The sequence below is a fragment of the Microcebus murinus genome, chromosome 16 (genome assembly GCF_040939455.1).
Source record: "Microcebus murinus isolate Inina chromosome 16, M.murinus_Inina_mat1.0, whole genome shotgun sequence".
Lineage (NCBI taxonomy): Eukaryota > Metazoa > Chordata > Mammalia > Primates > Cheirogaleidae > Microcebus > Microcebus murinus.
This window is the reverse complement of record NC_134119.1, coordinates 62,820,769-62,842,494: the sequence shown is the minus strand read 5'-3', so window position 1 is coordinate 62,842,494 and position 21,726 is coordinate 62,820,769. Positions and strand designations below refer to the sequence as shown.

The following is a 21,726-nucleotide window of genomic DNA, read 5'->3' as shown; positions in this document are numbered from 1 at the left end:
CCTGCGCTCCAGGACCCAGCGCGGGCGGCGGGCGGGCGGGCAGGCAGGCGGCGGCCTCGGAGGGGAGACAAGCGGTGGCGGCAGCGGTGGTGGTGGCGGCGGCCAGCAACGGGAGGCAGGCCCAGCCAGGGACTGGAGCCGGTGACAGTGGCAGCGGCTGCTGCTCGCAAGGGACCAGGAGTCTGTGGCCAGGCCCTCTCGCCCAGGCCCTGTGCCGGGAGCCCCCGGGACACCCCACCCTCCTCCGCCTTCTTCCACCTGCTCCCTTCCCTCTTTCCCTCCCTCCTCCTCTCCTCCTCTCCCTCCTCCCCATCCCTCCACCTCGTCTGCCCCCTTCTCGGCCTCTCCCGGTCTCCCAGCACCCCATCCTCTCCAGCCTCTCCACTCCCAGGCCTCTCCTGGCCCCCAGCATGCTTTTCCCGTGGGGGCTGAGGGCTTGAGGACTCTGGGCCCTTGCCTCATCCAGGGCAGGGCCAAGGCTCTGGGGGGAGGGGGGAAGGGGGTGGCCCCCTCCCCCCAATCAGGCCCTCCCCTCCCCCACTCTTCCTGATGGCCGGCTTCCTTTTCTCCACCCTGTCCTCACCCCCTGTGGCCCCCCCAGGCCGGCCTGGCTAGGGGAGGGGGCGGGGGCCCTTTCCCGGGCTGGCTTCCCCCTCCCCCGGCTTTGCTTGTGCCCCCCCTTCTGTTTTCACCTTCCTCTCTTCCTTTCCTCCCTCCTTCCCCTCCATTTGCTCCTTCCCCCTCTCCTCTCTCCCCTTCTCTCCTCCATTTTCTCCTTTCCCCTTCCTCCCCTCCCTGACCCGCCCTCTCCTGTTCCACCTGTCCTTCCTCCCTGCTCCTGAGGAGCCACCGTTTTGGATTAGTTGGGGGCCACCACCGGCGGCGGGGGAGGGGGCCCTGTGGACTGCCCTCTCCCCCCCGCCCCAGCCACACCACCACCCAGCGCCAGAGCATCTCCCGTTGTCATTGTCGTTCCTCGGGCCTCGAGGGAGCCCAGCCCTCCGTCCCACCAGGATCCGTGAGTGTCTGCGGGCTGGGATTGGGCTGGGTTCTGGGTCCTGGAAGGCTGGGCTCAGTGCCGCCTGGCAGGGCCCCCACTGCTCCCCGAACTGGCAAGTACCCTCCCCCACCAGGGGCCTGCTCTGCGCCTCCATCTCCCCAGCCTCCATTCACCTCGACCTTTTCTCACCCCTCTGGGTGTGCAGCTTACCCCTGCCCCAGACCCCCAGCTTCCTGGGGGCCTAAGGGGTTGACTGTGTCTTACTTGTGGGCTCACTTTTCCCAGGCCCCTGACATGTCGCTGCCCCTGCTTTCTCCCAGCCTCAGTCCTGGTCCCAGCCCAGACGGACTCTCTCTCTCTCTCTCTCTCTTCCTTCCTCTGAGCCTAATCCCCTCTGCTTGCCCTGGGCCCTGTCCCCATCCCATCCAGACTCTTTCTCCTGGAAATGTCTTTCTGTTTTTAAGTCTCCATTTCATGCATCTCTTGGGCCTCTTGCAGACTCTGCCCAACTTCTCTCTTCTTTGCTATAGCCCAGCCCTTCCTCGGCATGTCCCTGTGGGTAGCCCTCTCTCTCTCTGTCGGAGCTCCCCGTGTCTCCTGTCTCTCTTTTGAGGCTCCCTTGGCAGGTCTCTTTCCACTTCTCTCCATTCTGTGCCTCTGCTGTCCCTGTGCTCCCCTGGCCCCCTCCCTCTCTCCGCCTCTGGGCTTGAGACTGTCCTTTCACTTTTTCCGCTCTCCCTCATCCACTCTGGGCACCAGGCTCCTCCATCCCTCACCCCTTAGCCGCTGCCGTCCCTGCCTTTTGGCGGCATCCACATTGGCTTTTCCTTGCTGGGCTCGCTCTTCCCGCCCCCGTCCTCTCTCCCCACATCTGCGTTACCTTGCATGGCCTTTCCGCTCCCATTCCTCCCTGCTCCTGGGGGCTCTGGGGCTCTGGGCCCTGGGTTCTCCTCCCCCGCAGGGCATCCCTGAGTGTCTCAGGGTGGCTGTACCTCATGTGGGCTTGTCCCCTCGAGCGGGTGCATGCCCTGTCTCTGCCTGTGCTCCTCCAGGGCACTCACTCTTCCTCCCCGCCTCAGTTTCCTTCCCTGATGCTCTTCCTCTCCTAGTTTGAAAGTGTCTCTCCCCCTGTGTGCTTCTCCCCCTGCCCCTTCCTCCTCTGGAGGCCTTCGGTGCAGCTCTGACATGCTTTCTCTCACTTTCCGGAGTTTTGCTGTCTCTCTCCTCCCCACGCTTCTTGTACCAGCTGCTGTTTATTTTTTGCCCACTCCCTCACCCCCTTTGTCCTCACTCACCTGCCTGCTTCTCACCTTGGCTGACTGATGGCTCTCATTTACTCACTTGTCTGTCTCTTTTCCTGGGTGTGGCCCCTGACTCAGTTGTTTCTTGTGTTTCTACCTTTGTCCAGCTTTGCCTAAGTCTGTAGTCTGCCAGTCTCAGGCCTGCCTGACACCCTCCCCTCTCCTCTCACACCCTCTGTCTTATCTCTGTCTCCTGTGGTATCTCACTGCTAGGCTGTGTCTGTATCTCATTTAGCCTCAGGTCCTACTTTTTGGGCTTTGCTTCCTTCTGTGTGAGCCCTCTTGTACCTCTGTGTCTGTTCGCTTACCCATAACCCTGTCCTACACTCTGTCTCTATCTTTCTGCTCCCACCTGTGGGTCCCTGTCTTTCTGCCTCATCTCTTCCTCAGTCTTTCTGTCCTTTAGTCTCGGCTCCCTGATTTGCCCCGGAAGTCCCTGGTGTCTCAGGATGACCCACCCCAATCCTGCCTTTCTGAGCCCCACCCTTCACACCCTCCCAGTGAGCTCTCCTTCCGGGCCTCCCAGCATCCCTTGCTCCTCCACCCTTGACAAGCCTTCACCTTAGATCCCATTACAGTTTGCAGCCACCAGCCTGCCCAGCATACCCTCCACCTCCAGCCTCTCCTTCCCAGAGGCCCAGAGAGAGAGAGTGGTGACTTGCTCAAGGTCACACAGTGAGTCGGGGGCAGAGCTGGGACTATTCTAGTCTCCTGTTGTTCAGGCCTGGGTTTTCCTAGACCCACAAGATGGTCAGAAGAGTTGACTTGTGTCTCTGCCCTTCCCTGGCAGTTCTCATCCCACTGTTTCTCCTCCTTCCATGGGGACTGGGTGAAGTATGGGGGAGTCCAGGCTCACCTCACTGCACTCTGGGCCCCACAGTAACCGTCCTCCATGGACACCCAAGTGTCCCTTCCCTTGGGGCATGGCCCTGAGCCAGGGGGAGCTGCACATCTGGTCAAACTCCTCCCTGCTCAGTGGTTGCCCTGTGGAATGCCAGGGGTACCTGGAGAAATCCCTGACTCCCTGGGGGTGGAGAGTTGTGAGGAGCAGAGATATGTTGTCTACCCCTGTGCTTCAGTTCCCAGAGCAGGGTGGGGGATAGCAGTTGGACACCCACTTCTGGCAAACAGCTCACTCCTGGCCTTACTTTCCACCCTCCAGCTCTCCCTGGTCGCAACCCTGATCGGTTTGTCTTCTCTCCATCGTCTATCTTCCTCTTTCTCTGTCTCTCCTGTGCCTTTGTATCTCCTTCTCCAGTCTCCTCCACTCTCTTCTCCCTGCTCTGTGCCTTCTCCATCTCATCTCTGCATGTCTCTGTCTCTTCCCTCTCTCTCACCTAGTCCTGTCCCTAGGTCCCCGTAACTCTCTTTCCATTTCTCTCCATTTCTGTCCCCATTTTCCTGTTGTCTTATCATCTTTATATTCCCTTGTATTTTTGCCTGTTTTTTCCTTTTTCCTTTTCTGAGTTTCTTCATCTTTCCCCTCTCTAAGCCTCCCTTCTACTTTCTATCTCTCTGTTTCCCCCTCCTCTCTCGTTTTTTTTTTTTTTTTTTTACTTTTTTTTTTTTTTAAAGCATCAGTTTGGTGAAAATTCTCTCTCGTTTTTTTTTTAAGATAGAGTCTCGCTTTGTTTCCCAGGCTAGAGTGAGTGCTGTGGCGTCAGCCTAGCTCACAGCAACCTCAAACTCCTGGGCTCACGCAATCCTCCTGCCTCAGCCTCCCAAGTAGCTGGGACTATAGGCATGCGCCACCATGCCCGACTAATTTTTTTCTATATATATTAGTTGCCCAATTAATTTCTTCCTATTCATGGTAGAGACAGGGTCTTGCTCTTGCTCAGGCTGGTTTCGAACTCCTGACCTCGAGCAATCCACCCGCCTCGGCCACCCAGAGTGCTAGGATTATAGGTGTGAGCCACCGTGTCCAGCCTCCTTTCTCTTTAATATATGTTTTTGGTCCTTTTGCTGCTTTAAGTTTATCCATCTGGGTTTCCATGTCTTTCCCTCTTCCTCCCCCGATCTCTCCCCAAGTTTTCTAACTCCTAGACATTCTCTCCTCCAGACCCTGGATGTCCAGGCCTCTCTCCCCATGGGATTGTGGGAACCAGGGACGTCAGGAAAGTGGCAAGTGAGGCCTGGGATGGAGTTGCTTAGCAACCACCGCATCCTCTCCAGCCAGTTTCTGTTGCCTGGGAACGGCTGCCTGCCCAGAGACAGGGGCGGGACTGGGTGGGGGGTGGCACTTCCTGGTTTCCTATTGGGGTGGGACTGGTCCCTAGAATTCACATGCTTCCCTGCTGTTTCGGTAGCTGTGCTCATCCTTTCCCAGCCTGTCCCACGCAGGCCTGAGTGCCGTGAGCTCCTCTCTGATAGTGCCCTGTGAGCCTTCTAGCAATGCCCTCAGTATTGCAAGCTTCTAACGAGAGCAGGGCCCTCAGAACTGCGAACTCCTCACCACCAATGTCCTAGGAGCTGTGGTTGCCACTTCATCCAGCAGTCCTCCAAGGGGCTGCTTCCCCCAACATCAGCAGTCTCCCCATGGGTTGGGGATCTCCCTGCAGGTGGCGAGTGGGGGCCGCGGCAGCTGCGTCCCCATGAGGAGGGGAGGAAGATGCCGGCTGAGCTGCTGCTGCTGCTGATTGTTGCCTTCGCCAGCCCCAGCTGCCAGGTGCTCTCATCACTGCGCATGGGTGAGGCCCTCAGCACCTTGCCCCACCTCCTCAGAGACCCTCCCACTAGGCCCCGGGCTCCTCTCTGGGGACCCAGGCATGCCAGTTCCTCAGGACCCAGGAGTCTGGGCCTCGGGTCTCAGCCTCCAGCACCTCCTCCTGGACCTAGGAGTCCAGACCCCCAGCTCTGGCCACCCTCCAATCCAAGAGTCCAGGCCCCTAGTCCCTACACCAGCCTCACTCCAGAGTCCAGGACCCCAGCCCCTTCCTTCCTCAGGACCCTGGAGTCTGGTCCCCAACCCCTGTGTCCCCTCAGCTGCAATCCTGGATGACCAGACAGTGTGTGGCCGTGGTGAACGTCTGGCCTTGGCCCTAGCCCGGGAGCAGATCAACGGGATCATCGAGGTCCCAGCCAAGGCCCGCGTGGAAGTAGACATCTTTGAGCTGCAGCGGGACAGCCAGTACGAGACCACGGACACCAGTGAGCGGGGCCACAGGGGCGTGGGGTGAGGCAGGGCAGGCCAGTGGCCCTCAGTGTGTCCCTGTGCCCCAGCCTCCAGCTCAGCCTTGTCCTCTTCTAGCTCCATCTGGCTCCTTCCTTCGTGTCTGTCTCTGCCTTCTCCTTCCCAGAGGCAGCTGCTGCTGGGTGAGAGCGTAAGCTCCAGTCCTACCCTGGAAGATCCCAGGGCCTCATTTGGAGGAAGCTTCACAGCTGGCTGGGGACACTTGTCAGTCCCCAGAGCTGAATATCAAGGGTCCCAGACAGCAAGGCCAAAGGGCTCAGGGCAGGGGTCAGCGAAGGCAATTTGGGGAAGGCTAGACTGAAGCTGAGCTTTGAAAGGTGAACAAGTTGTAGAAGGAGTGGCCTTGCTCCAAGCATGGCCGGCTACATGGTAGGGTTGTGTTAAGTGTTTGTTGAATAATAATGGGCTGAATGAATGTTCATAGGTCTCACTTGAACAGATGTTTTAGGGTCATAGACCTTTGGGAGATGCTATCTTAAAATGTGTTTTAGACAATTTTCTTTTCTGCAGGCCTTATCAGAGACTTTATTATGTTCATGTATGTTTCAAATCACTGAGTGGTAGAAAGGGGTACAGAGTTTCCCAGTCTTTTTTGACTGGTGCAGCGTACAGCACAATTTGGGGAAACCTGGGATGGAGGATGAGGAGGCAGATGACATTTCGGGCATGTACCTAGAGTCTGGAGCTGGGGTAGGGGACAGGGGGAGCCAAGTATTTGGAGCCAAGGAACAGTGTGTAGGGGTGAGTCCATCCTGACCACCTGGATTTAGGACACGTTTGGGGAGATTGTGAGAGACTTCTAGGCTGAGCGTGACAGGGCAGTGGGAAGTGAGGCTGGGCCGTTTGGCAGGCGGCTGGAGAGGACCGCAGTGCCAGGGGGAAAGATGTCACCTCCATGTGCAGGCAGTGGGGAGCCATCGATGGGTGTCTGGAAGGAGAATCTGGAGGCTGGATTTGGGTGATGAGTGAGGAGGCTGGTATATGCCTGAGTTGAGAATCCTAAAGTAGGGCAGGGACAGAGGGGACAGATGTGAGAAAACTGAGGACAAAGAAGAGCTAGGACTTGGTGACTAATTGGCTGTCAGGAGAGGAATTGAAGACAAGTGCCATTTCCAGGCATCTGGTCTGTGCAAATGGTGAGGAAGGCACAGAAGGAACAAGTTTGGAGGAAGATGAGTCGTTCAGTTATGATGCTTTTCATGAGAGGTGGCATAAACCCAACTCAGGCTGGTTTAAGGCAAAAAGAGAACTTATTAGGTCATGTTACTAAAAGGCCTAAGAACTAATTTCAGGTACGACTGGATCCACGTACTCAAATGTATGTCCCAGGATGGTTTCAGGCATGGCTAGATCCAGGCATTGAAATAATGTCCCAAGAATCTCTCTGTCTTTATCTCTGTGTAAGATCCTGCGGCCTTGCGAATCTCAAATATAACACTCTGGGCCCTGCTTTCTTCGGGGTTGGCTTCATTTTTAGGAATGTTCTCCCTAGCTGGTGGCAAGATGGCCCAGCAGCTCAAAGCCTGTATCTCACCAGTTTAGCAAACCCTGTAATACCTGTAGCAGACCTGATCTGAGCCCATACCCATCTCTGAACCAGTCTGTGGCTGGGGGGATATGTCTCTGCACTGACCAGGCCTGAGTCGGGTGCGGGTCAATCCTGGGAGCCACATGGACAGAAGGGCGGGGGTAGTTCCCCCAGGAGAAGTTAGGGTTCTGCCATGAGAACAGGCATTGGACAGGCAAAAGCAACAGCCTTCCTCCTCCCAGTCTTGAGACAAACACACATGTTTAAGGGGGAAAGAAAGCAGAAGAAAGAGGAGCAAGTAAATGCCATAGAAGAGTGGTGTCTGGGTGTAGAGGACCCAGGGGCCCTCAGCTGTGGGTTCAGGTGAGGGGGGTGTCTAAAAAGATTGAGAAGGACAAAGGCTGAGGAACCCAGCACTGGATTTGCAGGCCAGACTGGTGGTTCCCTGTTGTCTCTTTGTCTTTGTCTCTTCCTTAGATCTCTCTTGGTCTGACCTGTCCCTTTGTTGCTCTTTCCCCATGTCTGTCTCTGTCTCATGCCCCCTCCTTTGTCACTGTGTTGGGTGGGTCAGGGATTATCCCTCTGGGTCCCAGGTGGTGGAAGAGGACCAGGCAGCTCTGAGTGTCTGGATCCTCCACTGGGCCAGGGTGGCTCCCTGGAGGATGGAGGAAAGGACTCAGGGGGTCCCTGACTCTGTGGTCTCTTCCCTGTCCCTTGCAGTGTGTCAGATCCTGCCCAAGGGGGTCGTGTCTGTCCTGGGGCCCTCCTCCAGCCCAGCATCTGCCTCCACCGTGAGCCATATCTGTGGGGAGAAGGAGGTGAGGTGGGAGCGTGGGCTGGGTGGGTGGGGGAGCGGGTCCCTGGGAGGAGGAGCAGGATGGAAGCCGAAGCTCCCTCTCTGTCCAGATCCCCCACATCAAGGTGGGTCCCGAAGAGACGCCCCGCCTTCAGTACCTTCGCTTCGCGTCTGTCAGCTTGTACCCCAGTAACGAGGACGTCAGCCTGGCAGTCTCCCGAATCCTCAAGTCCTTCAACTACCCCTCGGCTAGCCTCATCTGCGCCAAGGCTGAGTGTGAGGGAGGAGAACTGGATGTTTTGTTTTTTATTCCTCCAAACGTCCCTTCCCAACAGATCTGGTGTCCCTCACAGTTCTTCAGTGCCCCCTGGTTAGGACCCCAGGATACCCAGGTACCAGGTTCTCCTCATCCCCACATCTTGTCCCCTTCGGAAACCCAGACTTCTGGTTCCACAGACCCTTCCTCCTTCTCCAAAAAAGACCCGTTTGGTCCGCAGATGGTGACTGAGCACCTCTGCTAGGCCCTGGAAGGTGAGCAGGGAGCAGTGCTGGGTGTGGTCCCTGAGTGCACAGGACTCCCGGTCTAGTGGACGCGCAGGTCATTGAGCTGTTGTGATACGGAGTGGTATGTGTGCTGCCAGGAGGTGTGTGGGGCCTCTAGAAGCACACAGGAGGGATCCTCGCCCATCTGGGAGGTTCAGAGCATGCAGCCCCAAAGAAGGGACATCCAGGCTGAACCTGAAGGGTGGGGAGGGAGGGAGGGAACATGTTCTGAGCAGAGGGTATGGCAGGGACAGAGGCGAAGGGCTCAGGGGAGCAAGGCCCCTTTGAGAGGCTTGAAGATGCCCCCAGTGGCTGGCTGAAGTGTGGGAGCCATGAAACAGGAGGTGATGGGAGCTGGGGAAGGTTCCCACACAGGGCAGGGTGAGGGGCCCAGGGCATGTGTGTCATAGGAAGAGCTCTTTGGCTTCAGTGTAGAGAACAGGCAAGAGTGTGACCCGAGATGTGGCAGGAGCCCAGCGAGAGGCAGGGCAGTACTGACACCGATCTGGGCTCAGGTGGTGGCAGTTAGGACAGAGGGGCCAGGATGGGCTCGGGGACGGGGGAAGGGAGAGGGCAGGGGCTTCTGCCAAGGAGGAGGAGCACAATCCTTTGGGGCACGTGTTGAGTGCGATGTATCTTTGAGACAGTCACAGGAGTTGTCGGTAGGCTGGTGGATCTGTGGGTGTGGAGCTTGAGAAAGCATTGTGCTCTGTGACCACTGGAGCAATTTCCCTTTCCAAGGGTATTTACTGGGCACCTGCTGTCTTGGTTTTAGGGATCTAGCAGGGAGGGAAGGAGTCAGGAATTCCTGCCCCTGTCGGATTATGTTCCGAGTACAAGAGTGAGGCAGTAAACACCGCACATAAGCACGTTATGTGGTGCGGAGTATGAGTTCCATGGGGAGGCACTGTGAGTAACAAGGACCGGGAGTCTGGTATGGGGGTGGGCTGCAATTTTAAATGAAATGGGGGGAGGGCCTCATTGAGAAGGTGGCATTTGAGCAAAGACCTGAGGAGGGCAGGGAGGGAGTCATGTGGGGACGTGGGAGAAGAGGGTTCCTGGCCAAGGCAGGAAGGCCACAGGATGGGAGCGTGATCGAGGTGTGGCTGGAGCCAAGCGAGTGAGTGACGGAGCGACAGGAGAGGAGGTCTGCAAGGTGATGGGGTAGGGGGTGGTGAATGGGTCACGTGGGGACTTGGAGGCTGTGAGGACTTTGGCTATTAGGACTCTGAATGAAATGAGAAGCCATCGGAAGGTTTGGAGCAGAGAAGGGACACATATGACTCACGTCATTTCAGCTGCATTGTAGGGAACAGACTCAGGGCAAGTGTGGCAGGAGGTGGCCATGGCTTGGGCCAGGGCAGTGACAGTGCCATGGTGTGATGAGGTCTGGTGTGTTTTGAAGGTGGGGCCTGGATGCACTGGACATGGGTGTGAGAGGACACCAGGCTGCCACCAAGGGTTTGTGCTGCCTGGCAGGCTGTAGGTGCTGTTCACCAACATGGGCGGGATGCGGTGGTTTGGACTAGAAGAGTAGGAGTGTCATGTGTGAGGTGCCCATCAGACATCCTGGTGGGGGGTCAGGAAGGTGGTGGAGACAGGAATCTGGAGTTCTGGGGAGAGGTCTAGGTTGGGGTTTTAACTGGGGAGGACCCAGGCTTCAGGTCCCTAAGCCCAGTAGCCCAAGGGATCCAGCTGCACTCTGGACAGCCACCCCGTCACCTCGGCACGCCCGCCAGTCCTCTGCCCAGCTGCCCATGTCCACTCCATGCCCATGAATTTGGAAGAGCTCCAACCTGAGGCCCACCCCCGCCCCCAGGCCTGCTGCGATTGGAGGAACTGGTGCGTGGCTTCCTCATCTCCAAGGAGACGCTGTCAGTGAGGATGCTGGACGATAGCCGGGACCCCACGCCACTGCTTAAGGAGATCCGAGACGACAAGGTGTCCACCATCATCATTGATGCCAACGCGTCCATCTCCCACCTCATCCTCCGTAAGGTGGGCCCCCCTTCCATCTCTTGATTCCCTAAAGGGCCAGGGGCAGGAACATGGGACAACTGGGAGCAAGTCACCCAATGCCCATGGGCCTTAGTGGTCCAACAAGGATGTTAAGACACTCTTCTTATGTGCAGATGATAATCATAAAGTTTGTCTCCCAGCCTAGCTGCTTCCTGGTTGCATGGCCCCAGACTCTCACCTCATCCCTCAGACAGTAGCAGTTCCTGCCTCAGTGGGACGCTGTGAGGGTTCATGAGGGAATGGGAGGTAAAGCACATGGGCCATGCTTGGCTCAGCTTCGCCACTAAGTCATAGCTACTTTGGAACTTTTTTTCCATTAGAGAAGGGATCTCGCTTTGTTGCCCAGACTGGAGTGCAGTGATTGTAGCTCACCGCAGCCTCGAACTCCTGGGCTGAGGTGGGCCCTTCCACCTCAGCCTCCCGAGTAGCTGGGACTATAGGCTCATGCTACCACGCCTGGCTAATTTTTTTAATTTTTTGTGGAGCTAGGGTCTCAAACTCTTGGCCTCAAGTGATCCTCCCACCTCAGCCTCCCAAAGTGCTGGGGTTACAGGCATGAGGTGCTGAACCTGGCTGTAGGATTTTTACTGAGGCTGTTGAGGCCCCATGTTGAGGCACTTTGTGTGCATTCTTTAATTTGTCTGCCTCCCCACCCTGCAGGGCAGGCGTCATGAGCATTTAGTGGGTAAAGAAGCTGGGGTTCCGAAGGGAAGGACTGGCTCAAGAGCACACAGGAGGGGCCAGAGCACCAGGACCCCCCACCACGGCCTGGCATGTTCTGTCCACTGATGACCCATACTCATTAATCACTGATTTGCTTTCCTGCTCTTAAGTTTTCTTTATAATCAAATTTGTGTTATTTATTTTTCTCCACTTAAAAAAAAAATTAAAACCAAATGTCACTGCTAATCGTAGCTTGCAGAAAGAAGTGTGAACAGAACCCATCGGGCCCCTGAGGCAGGAGGGCTTGTGGAAGAGATTGCAGGTTTGGGAGGCAGATGGGCCCGGCTGAGATCCCGGCCCCTCCCGTGCCAGCCTTGTGAGCAGTCGTCCTTTGCCGCCCCACGCCTGCTCTTCCCTGACAGCCACGTGAGAGCCAGCACCCACCACCCAGGAAATGCAAGCTGCTGCCCTTTCGTGTTCCATTTCTCGTAGAGGCACGGGATTGGGCGCTCCTGACAGGGAGAGGTTTTCCAGCTTTGTTCTCGAGGACTATGAGAAAGGGACCTCAAAAATGAATCTTAACATTCAAATTGGCTGCCTTTCATTGGAGAGTGCTTTTAGAGATTGCAAGGGGAGTTTCTCTGAACTTACGACTGGGCTCAGCTCTGCTCATTATCAGCTTACACTTGGCTTTGGAGAGTGTGTGGGGGGGGTTGAGGTTAATGTTTTCTTCTCCACCTTGTTTCTGAGGCTTCCTCTTGCCTGTCTCAAAGAAAGAAGTCTTTGAAGTGTGCTAATGAGGGACAGGGGGCATTTGAGGGCCCTATTCACTCCTCCAGCAAAGTCCCCATTCCACTTGGGGCACCAGTCAGCATGGCGGGATGCACAGGACCAAAGTCTCACTTGGCCCTCACTGTCTCCTCCTCCCTGTCCGTCTCTGGGCCTGTCTTACTGAGTTTTCCACGGGGCGTCTTCTTGCCAGGCCCGTCTCTAAATCTCTTCCCCCCTCTTGGGTCTCCCCTTCTCTGCCCGTGTCTGCCTCTCACGCTGCCTCTTCACTGCCTGCGTCCTCCAGGCCTCAGAGCTGGGAATGACCTCGGCATTTTACAAGTACATCCTCACCACCATGGTGCGTACCCTTCGGGCCCCTTCCTGCCCCCACTTCCTTCCCACCTCTGCTGCCCACTCGGGGCCAGGCCCCGGGTCTCACCACCTCCTCTTGGTCCCAGGACTTCCCCATCCTGCATCTAGACGGTATCGTGGAAGACTCCTCCAATATCCTGGGCTTCTCCATGTTCAACACCTCCCACCCTTTCTACCCGGAGTTTGTGCGCAGCCTCAACATGTCCTGGAGGGAGAACTGTGAAGCCAGCACCTACCCCGGCCCCGCGGTGAGCCCACAGACACCCTGTGACACCCTGCGCACAGACATTTGCAGGGGCCCCTTTGAGACCTTGCTCAGGTCAGGCTCAGAGTCCTTCAACACTGCCAGGGGCCTGTGGTATGGCCTGAGGGTTTGGGAGGCAGATGGGCCCGGCTGAGATCCCGGCCCCTCCCATGCCAGCCTTGTGAGCAGTCGTCCCATGATGAGTCTGACCCATGTCCTCTCCTTGCTACCTCTCATGCCGCACCACACCCAAGCACAGGTGCACCCCAGGGCCTTTGCACACGCTCTCGCTCTGTGTCCCCCACACTTTCCCAGAGAAGCAGCAGCTCACATATTTGTCGCTAGGTCATTGCATAAATGTCTCTCCGGTTGTAAGATTTTTCCTTGGTCCTCCTGTTTAAAAAATGGGAAACTACCTACTTTTTAGCCCCCTTCCCTGCCTTGTTTTCCCACAGAACTTTATTTATATGATCACCATGTGGCTTACTCTATATTATACCCATATATAGACATAGATTTAAAGATTGTGAGTTCCATGAGGGCAGGAGTTTCTAGTTCATTCACCATTGTATTCCGAGTACCTAAAACAGCCTAGCTCATAGTAGGTGTCTGCTAATATATGCTGAATAAATGCAGACATAGGAAGGATGCATATTCATGTGTATTTGTTCACAGGCACCTACTCATATAGCAAGACTTGTACACGCACAGAAGTGCACACAGGCACCCAGCCGTACAACCAGATGTATGCATGAGGGGACATCACCCACACTGACACAGACGCACATTGGAACACACCTCTGTGCACACCAACACAACACAGATACATAGACCCTCACACCCACCCTGCTAAGATACACGCTCACAGACACACATAGACACCATGGCCATTGGTCACAGCTCAGCGGCCAGGCTGCATCGGATACTCACTGTGTGCCAGGCACTGTTCCAGGCACTTCACAGGCATTATCTCACTGGGTCCCCACCACAGTGCTTAGAGGCAGAGCTTACTATTTACAGAGGAGGAAACAGGTTCAGAGAGGGACAGGGATGTGGCATGTCATGGAGTCAGGAACTAGCCCAGCTGGGCCTCCAGCTGCAACCTGTCCGTCTCTAGGCCCAGCATCCACCGTGATGCTGTCTTGCCTCCCCAACACCACACCCACCGTGTACAGAAGGGCACATTTGTCCAGCCCCATTCACATAAACATGCCCCAGACACACTCAGACAGGTATCGTGTCTGTCTTCTCCAGCCTGTGTCAGCCACACCTGCCCCCATGGGTGGCACAGCTAGCTGTCCAGGCAAACCCTGTCTGAGACACATGGCCATGCACAGTCCAGGAGAGCTACTCCCCCAAGGCCTGCACCTTCCCAGCTGTCCTCCACGTTTCCCGAGAAAGACACTAGAACCACTTCCTGGCTCCCAACCCACTAGTTTCCCATTCCTGGAGAGAGAGGAGTTGTGTGAGGGCTGGGGCGAAGCCCCACAAGGGCCTTCCGGGCTCCCCTGGCTGAGCTGCCTCTCTGCCATCCCGCCCCACCTCTCCTCACCCCAGCTGTCGGCCGCCCTGATGTTTGATGCCGTGCATGTGGTGGTGAGCGCTGTCCGGGAGCTGAACCGCAGCCAGGAGATCGGCGTGAAGCCATTGGCCTGCACGTCGGCCAACATCTGGCCCCACGGGACCAGCCTCATGAACTACCTGCGCATGGTGAGCCGGGAGCGGGCGGGCAGAGGAGACAGGGCAGTGGCTGCCTTGGGTGGCGGCACTCATTGTGTCCACCCTGTGGCCTTTGCCCTCTCCCCTGACCTCCCACCCTACCCGCACCTCTGGGCTTTGGGCCTCCTCCTTCTTTGCCTCACTTGGCCATTCCCTGCCTGTCTCGTCTGCTCCCTCTCTTTCTGGGTCTTGTTCTTTTCCCCTTGTGTTCCGTTCGTCCCCTTGTTTCCTTACACGTTGTCTTGCTCTTTTGACTGCGGTCTTCCTGGTCTCTCTCCCTGTTTCTTTTCCCCCTTACCCTGTATGCTCCTTTTTCCGTGGCTGTCTTATCCCCCTGGCCCTTTCCTGCCCGACTCTGGCCCTGCCACCCCCTCCCTCTGCCCCGCCTCCCCGCCCTGCTAGGTAGAGTATGATGGGCTGACCGGGCGGGTCGAGTTCAACAGCAAAGGGCAGAGAACCAACTACACCCTGCGCATTCTAGAGAAGTCCCGGCAGGGCCACCGTGAGGTGAGCAGACCTATGGCAATGCCGGGGCCCTGCTGGGGTGAGGGCTGGGACGGGGGCAGGCCCAGGGGCTGCCATGTCCTTGGGCAGGCCTGCACTGACAGCATGCTCTCTGTCCCCAGATTGGGGTGTGGTACTCTAACCGGACCCTGGCCATGAATGCCACTACCCTGGATATCAACCTGTCGCAGACACTGGCCAACAAGACCCTGGTGGTCACGACCATCCTGGTGAGTGGCCCTAGAAGGGGACGTAGGGTGTGTGGTAAGTGAAGGGGCTGAGTGCTGGGCATTTCCTGAGCCCAGTCCTAGCTGCCCTGTGAAGTAGGGGCTGCCTTGGCTGGCACAGGCCAGTGGGGGTGTGACCCCATGCACCCAACAACCCTAGATTGTGACGGAGGCATCACCATCCTCACCACTGCCCGGGGCGGGGGGAGGGTCAACCCCAGCTCCTCGCATGGTGTCTGGCCTGTGCTGGGCCCTCGTTAATCATGGTCACTAGAATGGTTGCTTTGCCACCTTTGCCAACCGAGTGTGTTGACACATGCCAACTTACTATCCATCTTGATGATGTGGAAACTGAAGCTCAGAGAGGGGAAGCTACTTGTCCAGGGTCACACAGAAATACCTGGCATAGGCTGTGTCTCTAAGGCTCCAGTGTCTGGGTCCTGACCTCAGTGCTCTGAAGCTCCAGTCCTCTCAGTACCTGAGCACCAGCCGAGGACATCGGCTGCTAGCCCTGAGGATGCCACTCCTGCGGTTTTCCGAAGCAGAGGCTGAGGGCCTATGTGTGGTGACAAGTGTTTACTGAGTGCCTGTTCCGCACCTGTTCTGTGCTAGGCCCTTTCCAGGTGTCATTCTTTAGACCTCACAGCTCCCCATGAAGTTGCTCTTATTTTCCTGCTTTTGAAGGTAGGGAAACAGGTCGCACAGCGAGTCCCTGGTGGAGCTGAAAGTCAGGCATGGAGCATGTGCTCTCCACCACACCCTGCTGCCTCCCACCAGGCAGGATGGGCCACCAGTGCTGGGGGTGGGGGGAGGGAGGTTAGGGGAGGTGATGCCCAGGGCCTGCTGAGCAGAAGGCTTCCCCGAGCAGCTGGCCTGGAGGCAGGACATGCCAGGCAGAGACGCCAGGCAGACACGCTTGTCACAGTGGCCAAATCCATGGCCTGCCAGCATCGGTGGTCCACGGGAGCCCCTCAGTAACTCGGGGAGCTGGGCTGGCTGAGAGCTGTGGATACTGAGGAACCAGAGCGTTCCACGGGCTGTCAGTGGTCTCCTAAAGCAGCAAGTGGCAGAGCTGTTCCCTCGGTCCCTAGGGAACTCCTGATCTAAAATGGACTTGGAGTCCCTCTGGAGAAGGGCCAGTGAGCCTGTTGCAGAGGGACAGATGGCCTGCAGACGGGAAACCAGACACTTCCTAACTGCCTCACCGAGGGGCCCTGAGGGCTGGCGGCCTGTGCCTGTGGTGTGTGGTCAATCCCTGAAGCCTCCTGGAGGCAGAAGAGGTGGGGTCCTTGCTGGAGAACAGGGGTCAGAGGTCAGGGAGGGACATCAGGATTGCTGAGCCATGAGCCTGGGGGCTTCGAGTCTCTGTCTCAGACTCCTCTCTGCCTCTCCTCAAGGGCTGGGAGCCAGTATTGTTCTTCACTTCTTGATGGATTCACTCATGCATTCCATAAATATTTACTGCGGCTGCTGTGTGCTGGCCCTTACACAAATTCTAGAGACTCAGAAATGAGTCATAGGTGCTCTCAAGTGGCACTGGGAGAGACGCTCCCAGCCTGATGGAGGAGACACACCTGGACACAATCATGTCCACAATGAGGGACTTCCAAAGAAAGGAGGGACTGACTCAGCTTTAGCAGGTTTGAGGAAGGCTTCATGGAGGAGGTGGCATTAGACGGGATTTTAGAAGTTGCGTAGGAGTTGGGTGTACAGAGAACATCACGGGCAGCAGGAGCAGCAGGGGCGGGGGTTTCTGGGCACCTGGGGATTCCAATGTGAGTCAGAATGGGTGCCCGGGGCAGGATGTGGGGCAGGACTTGCCTCATTCTCTTCTCTGTCCTCAGAGCCCGGAGTGGTGCCTGGCACCTAGCAAGTGCAGAGGGTGAGCGATGGGGCAGAGGTGGCCCAGGGGCTGTGGGACAGCAGGTGGGGAAGGGACTCTGAGGGATCCAGTTGTGCCTACACTTTGCCTTGGAGAGAGAGTGTTGGGCAGGAAAGGGCAGGGCCAGGTCTGGATGTCAGGAAGTATCTTCGATACAAAGGCAGTCAGAGTGGCTGATGTCTTTGAGCCCTGTGCCAAGCCCTGTGCCGAGCCCTGTGTGAAGCTCGATCTTCACAGCAGCCCCCATTTTCAGATAAAGAAACTCAAGCACAGCAGGGTTAAGTGACATGCCCAAGGTTGCCCAGCTAGAAGGTGGCAGAGCCTTTGCACCACGTTGCCTCTATTTCTGCTGTTTTCTGAGTCCTCATGGCTCTGTTCTGGGCCTGGCACTCTTGTCCACATGCTCTGCGATCTGAGCATGTCTCTTCTCTCTGGCCTCAGTTCCCTCCTTTGAAACGAGGGGTTAAAATATTCATAGTGGAGTGAAGAGATGAGATGGGACTAGATCAGGGTGTTTTAAACTGCACTCTATTGGGTAAACACACCTGATTAAAATAATAACAATAAAAATAAAATAAAATAAACAGCACTCCGGGAAGTCCTGCACATGAATATGGGTCCTGGGTCCATGAAGGAGTTCAGGCAATCAGCTTGTGAGGAATGTTCTAAAACACAACCTATCAATTTTTTGTTTTTACTTTCAAGAGATTTTTTGGTATACATACAGCAACTTGCACAAATTGCATTAGTTATCACTGAATTTTCAAAAACTGAACACACCCGTGTAACCAGCTGCCCCCACCCCAAGCCTCCTGTGCCCTTTCCAGGCGCTAATCCACCAAAGGTAACCACCGCCTCACCTTCTGTCACCATAGATTAGCTGTGCCACCTTTGAACATGTATATAAATGGCATCGTACCGTATGTTCTCTCCTGGTCTGCCTTCTTTGGTCAACGTTATGAAATTCATCCATGTTGTTGCAAGTAGCTTCATCTCATTGTTGTATGTTTTATGGTATGAATGTACCACAATTTACTTATCCATCAAATTTAGATGGACATTTATTTCTGTTTTTTTGCTATTAGAGATAGTACTACTAGGAGCATTCTATTCCATGTCTTTGCTGGACATGTATTGGTGTTTCTGTTGGGTTTATTCCAGGGAGTGGCACTGCTGGGTGGCAGGACCTGTATCTTAGCTGCAGTAGTTGCTACAAAAGTGTCTTCCAAAGTGGTTGTGCCACTTTCATTTCTAGTAACAGTAGGTGAATGGGAATCCCAGTGGCTCCCCATTTTGTCAGGGTAAGTGTGTAAAGGCACCGACCACGTGTGGTGGTTTTCATTTGCATTTCCCTGATGATCAGGGCAGTCAACTACCTTTTTGTGTTTATCAACTATTTGGAAATCTTCTTTGGGGAAGTTCCTATTTATGTCTTTTTCTATTTTTAAAAATTTAGGATATATGATCTTTTTGTTGATTTGTGAGTAACTTGTACACTCTGGATTCAAGTCCCTTGTCTGATGTATGTCTTGCAAGTGTCTTCTTGCTCTTTGTGGCTTGCCTTTTCATTCTTAGTAGTATCTTTTGGATAAAAGATTTGATTTTTAGTTTTACTGAAGTCCACTCCATTGGCTTTTTGCCCTTATTTTTAATGCTTTTAGAATTTAAGAATTCTTTGTATACCCCAAGACCGTGAAGATATTCTCCTATTTGTTTTTTAAAAACTTAATAATTTTGCCTTTTACATTTAGGTCTGTCATCCACCTGGGATTGATTTTTATGTGTCGTGTAAGGCAAGGGGGTCAGAATACATTTTTTCCACGCAGATATTTGATTGAATAGCACCATTTATTGAAACAATCCTTCCTTCCCCCTTCACCACAGCCTGGTCTTTGTCATAAATCAATATTCATTTATGTGTGTGGGTTTCCACACACTCCATTCTGTTGTCCATTTGTCTGTTTTTGCTCCAATACCACATTGTCTTAAATACCATAGCCTTAAATTAAGTGTTAATACTTGATGGGGTAAATCCTCTAGTTTTGATATTCTTTTTTAGGATTGCTTTGGTCTTCTTAACCCTTTGCATTTCCATATGCATTTAAATATCATACTTCAATTTTTAAAAACTTAATGCATTGAGGAGCCGAGCACGGTGGCACACACCTGTAATCTCAACACTTTGGGAGGCCAAGGCAGGAGGATTGCTTGAGGCCAGGAGTTCAATACCAACCTCCTGGGCAACATAGTGAGACTGTCTCTAAAAAAAAAAAAGAAAGAAAAATTAGCTGGGCATAGTGGCATGTGCCTGTAGTCCCAGATACTTGGGAGGCTGAGGCAGGAGGATCACTTGAGCCCAGGGGCTTGAAGCTGCAGTGAGCTATGATAAGGCCACTACACTCCAGCCTGAGTGACAGAGTGAGACCCTGTCTGTAAAAAATATATAATAATAAAATAAATAATAATAAACGCTGGGGGAGAGACTGAAGTTAATACAAACCTAGGTAACATAGAATTCAGAGAGTACAAAAGGGTTAAATCAGCCTCCTTCCCTCCCTGGTCTCTCATTTTCCTTTCTCAGAGGCCACCATCCTTCCAGAAATGTCTATCCATGTACAAGCACGTCCCCACTCTTTCTTTCACAAGCAGTAGCATATTGTACACGTTGTTCTGTAGCTTGTTTTTTTCCTCTTAATATATCTTATAGACCTTGCTATTTTCGCGGTTGCCTGGGATTCTTTTATGACATCGATAATCTTTTTAACTTGTCCCAAATTAGGTTGTTTCAGTCTTTGTTCTCACTACAAGCAATGCTGCAACGACTTTCTTGGACCTACATTTTTGTGTATAGATGCACAGCCCTTTGTGGCATGAATTCTTAGAATTGGACTTAGCAGTGTCCCGCTGTCTGTCTGCAATGTTGGGCTTCCGAATAAGATTCTCTTTGAAGAAGTCTGAAAAGCCTGGATTACAGGTTCCTTAAGGATCCTTTGGTGCTGATGGTCTGGGACTTCAAGTTCAGTTCTAGATCATTGTTGTCTGATCTTGAGTTCTGTTTACAGGTCCCAGTCTCTGTCTTTTTCTTATCGACTCAGACTCTGAGATCTTGAACCCACATTCTTCAGTCTTGAATTTGGGGATCAGCTTGGCACAGTGGAAGGAACCAGGGCTTTAGTGTGCACAGTGCTGGGTTGTGGACGCCACTCTGCCTCTCCATCCCTCTGCCCTGTTTCAGCTCTGCAGCCTTGGGCTAGATACCTAACATCCCCGAGCCTGTTTCCTCCTCTGTGTGTCAAGAGGGACTGTATGGGAGCTGGGTACTTGTCTCTAGGATTCGTGATTTCTGATTTTCCAGCTTTGATACCTGGCCTGGGTCCCTCCTCTCTGTCTGGCTTCTCCATGTCTGCTCTCTGTTTCTGGCTGTTTGAGCTCAGGCTAGCACAGGGCATGAGAGCAGAGCTGTGGAACCAGACCAACTTGTCCTTCTTGGCCACTTACTACTTCACGAACCTCAGCGTCCTCATCTCTAAAAGAGAGGTAATAATACCGTCCTCCCACGCTGACAGAAGAGCTGTCACACAGCAAGCCCACAAGAAATGCTGGCTGCTGCCGCTATTATTAGTATTATCTCACATTCTCGTTCCCAGTTCCACAATTTTGGATTTGGAAAGGCAGCTTGGGACAGAGAGAGAAACACTGACTCCCCACTACCTGTCGCCCTGTGGCTGTGGGGCTCCGTGCTGTCCTGGAGTCCAGCACTGTGACAGCACTTGGCCCCATAGTAGGAGACTCTATCGCTGTATTGCAAACTACACCAGGACCCGGAGATTGAGAACAGTAACAATTTGTTATTTTTCCTAGTTCTATGCGTCGACGGAACAGTTCTGTGGCTGGTCTTGTGCCTGGTGTGCTCTGGCCACATTCAGCTGGTGGCCAGACTGTGCTGGAAGGTCCAGAATGGTCGTTGGTGCTGGCTGTTGGCTGGTACGCTGTAGTCCACTCAGCCTCCAGCAGGCTGGTCTGGGCTTCCTTCCACAGTGGTCCCCAGAGGCTGCTCTGAAGGCCAAGGCTCTGGAAGACACACAATGTTACTTCCACCGTGTCCTATTGGCCAAAGCAGGTCGCAAGGCCAGCTCAGACCTAAGAGTCTGGACCTAAGGAATAGTGGACTCCACCTGTAGATTGGAGACCAGAGCAATATCGTGGCCACATCACCACAGAGCTCAGTAATTATGTGGTGAATGAATGAGAAGTGACAGAAGTCACTTGACCTCCATGAGCCTTGGTGTCCACATGTGTAAAACGAGTCTAATAATGCTCATTTTAGTGCAAGGCCACTGTGAGGAATTGAAGTGGTGTAATCATGGTGCTCAATACCCAGAGATCATTGTGGGTGTCATTTCCCAAGCTCTTACCCTCCCTGTTCCTTAAGTCCTCAGGCCTTTTGTTCATTGGCCCAAGTGGCACTGCACAATCATTTAGACAGTTATCTACATTGGCATAAGTTTCCCATTTCTCACCGTTGTCGTCATACACCTCACTTTACAAGCACTTGGACTCTTCTTTCTGCTTTTGCTTTTCTTTAGCTCAGTAAGAGTCAGTAAAGTTTGCTCGAACCCCTTAGAAAGAAGCATCAGTGTAGCAAACCGACAGTAGGCTAGAGATGGTGTGTTTGTATGACCTGCAGAGCATTAAAAAAAAATTGGTATTAAAATTTGAATTGGTTGCTAACATTTATGATCAGGAGATTTTACAAAATAATCTAGGTTTCCAAATTCTCTTGAAATTGCACCATCTGGCATCTCAGGCCTGCTGCCCTCATGGTGGCATTGGGCTACAACTAAATCCTTGAGGGGGTGGGGACCGTCTTTGACCCATTGGTGGCTCATGAAGTTGGTTTAGTGAGTCATTACTGGCCACGTGAAAAAATTAAGTATAGCAGAACAGAAAATATCAGTGTATTG

The 21,726-nt window shown here is 54.1% G+C and overlaps 1 protein-coding gene across 2 annotated transcripts in view; it reads left to right on the top strand.

The window, feature by feature from the left end:
• Positions 1 to 21,726, top strand: part of GRIK5 (glutamate ionotropic receptor kainate type subunit 5) — a 57,268-nt gene continuing 35,542 nt past the window's right edge. For both annotated transcript variants that reach the window (XM_075993120.1, XM_020283299.2), the window contains exons 1-11: positions 1 to 1,018; positions 4,863 to 4,991; positions 5,287 to 5,451; positions 7,743 to 7,840; positions 7,929 to 8,094; positions 10,181 to 10,359; positions 12,119 to 12,172; positions 12,273 to 12,434; positions 13,988 to 14,140; positions 14,552 to 14,656; positions 14,776 to 14,883. In XM_075993120.1, coding sequence (XP_075849235.1) covers positions 4,913 to 4,991; positions 5,287 to 5,451; positions 7,743 to 7,840; positions 7,929 to 8,094; positions 10,181 to 10,359; positions 12,119 to 12,172; positions 12,273 to 12,434; positions 13,988 to 14,140; positions 14,552 to 14,656; positions 14,776 to 14,883 — 1,269 coding nt within the window. In that variant the 5' untranslated portion in view covers positions 1 to 1,018; positions 4,863 to 4,912. The remainder of the gene's footprint in view (positions 1,019 to 4,862; positions 4,992 to 5,286; positions 5,452 to 7,742; positions 7,841 to 7,928; positions 8,095 to 10,180; positions 10,360 to 12,118; positions 12,173 to 12,272; positions 12,435 to 13,987; positions 14,141 to 14,551; positions 14,657 to 14,775; positions 14,884 to 21,726) is intronic.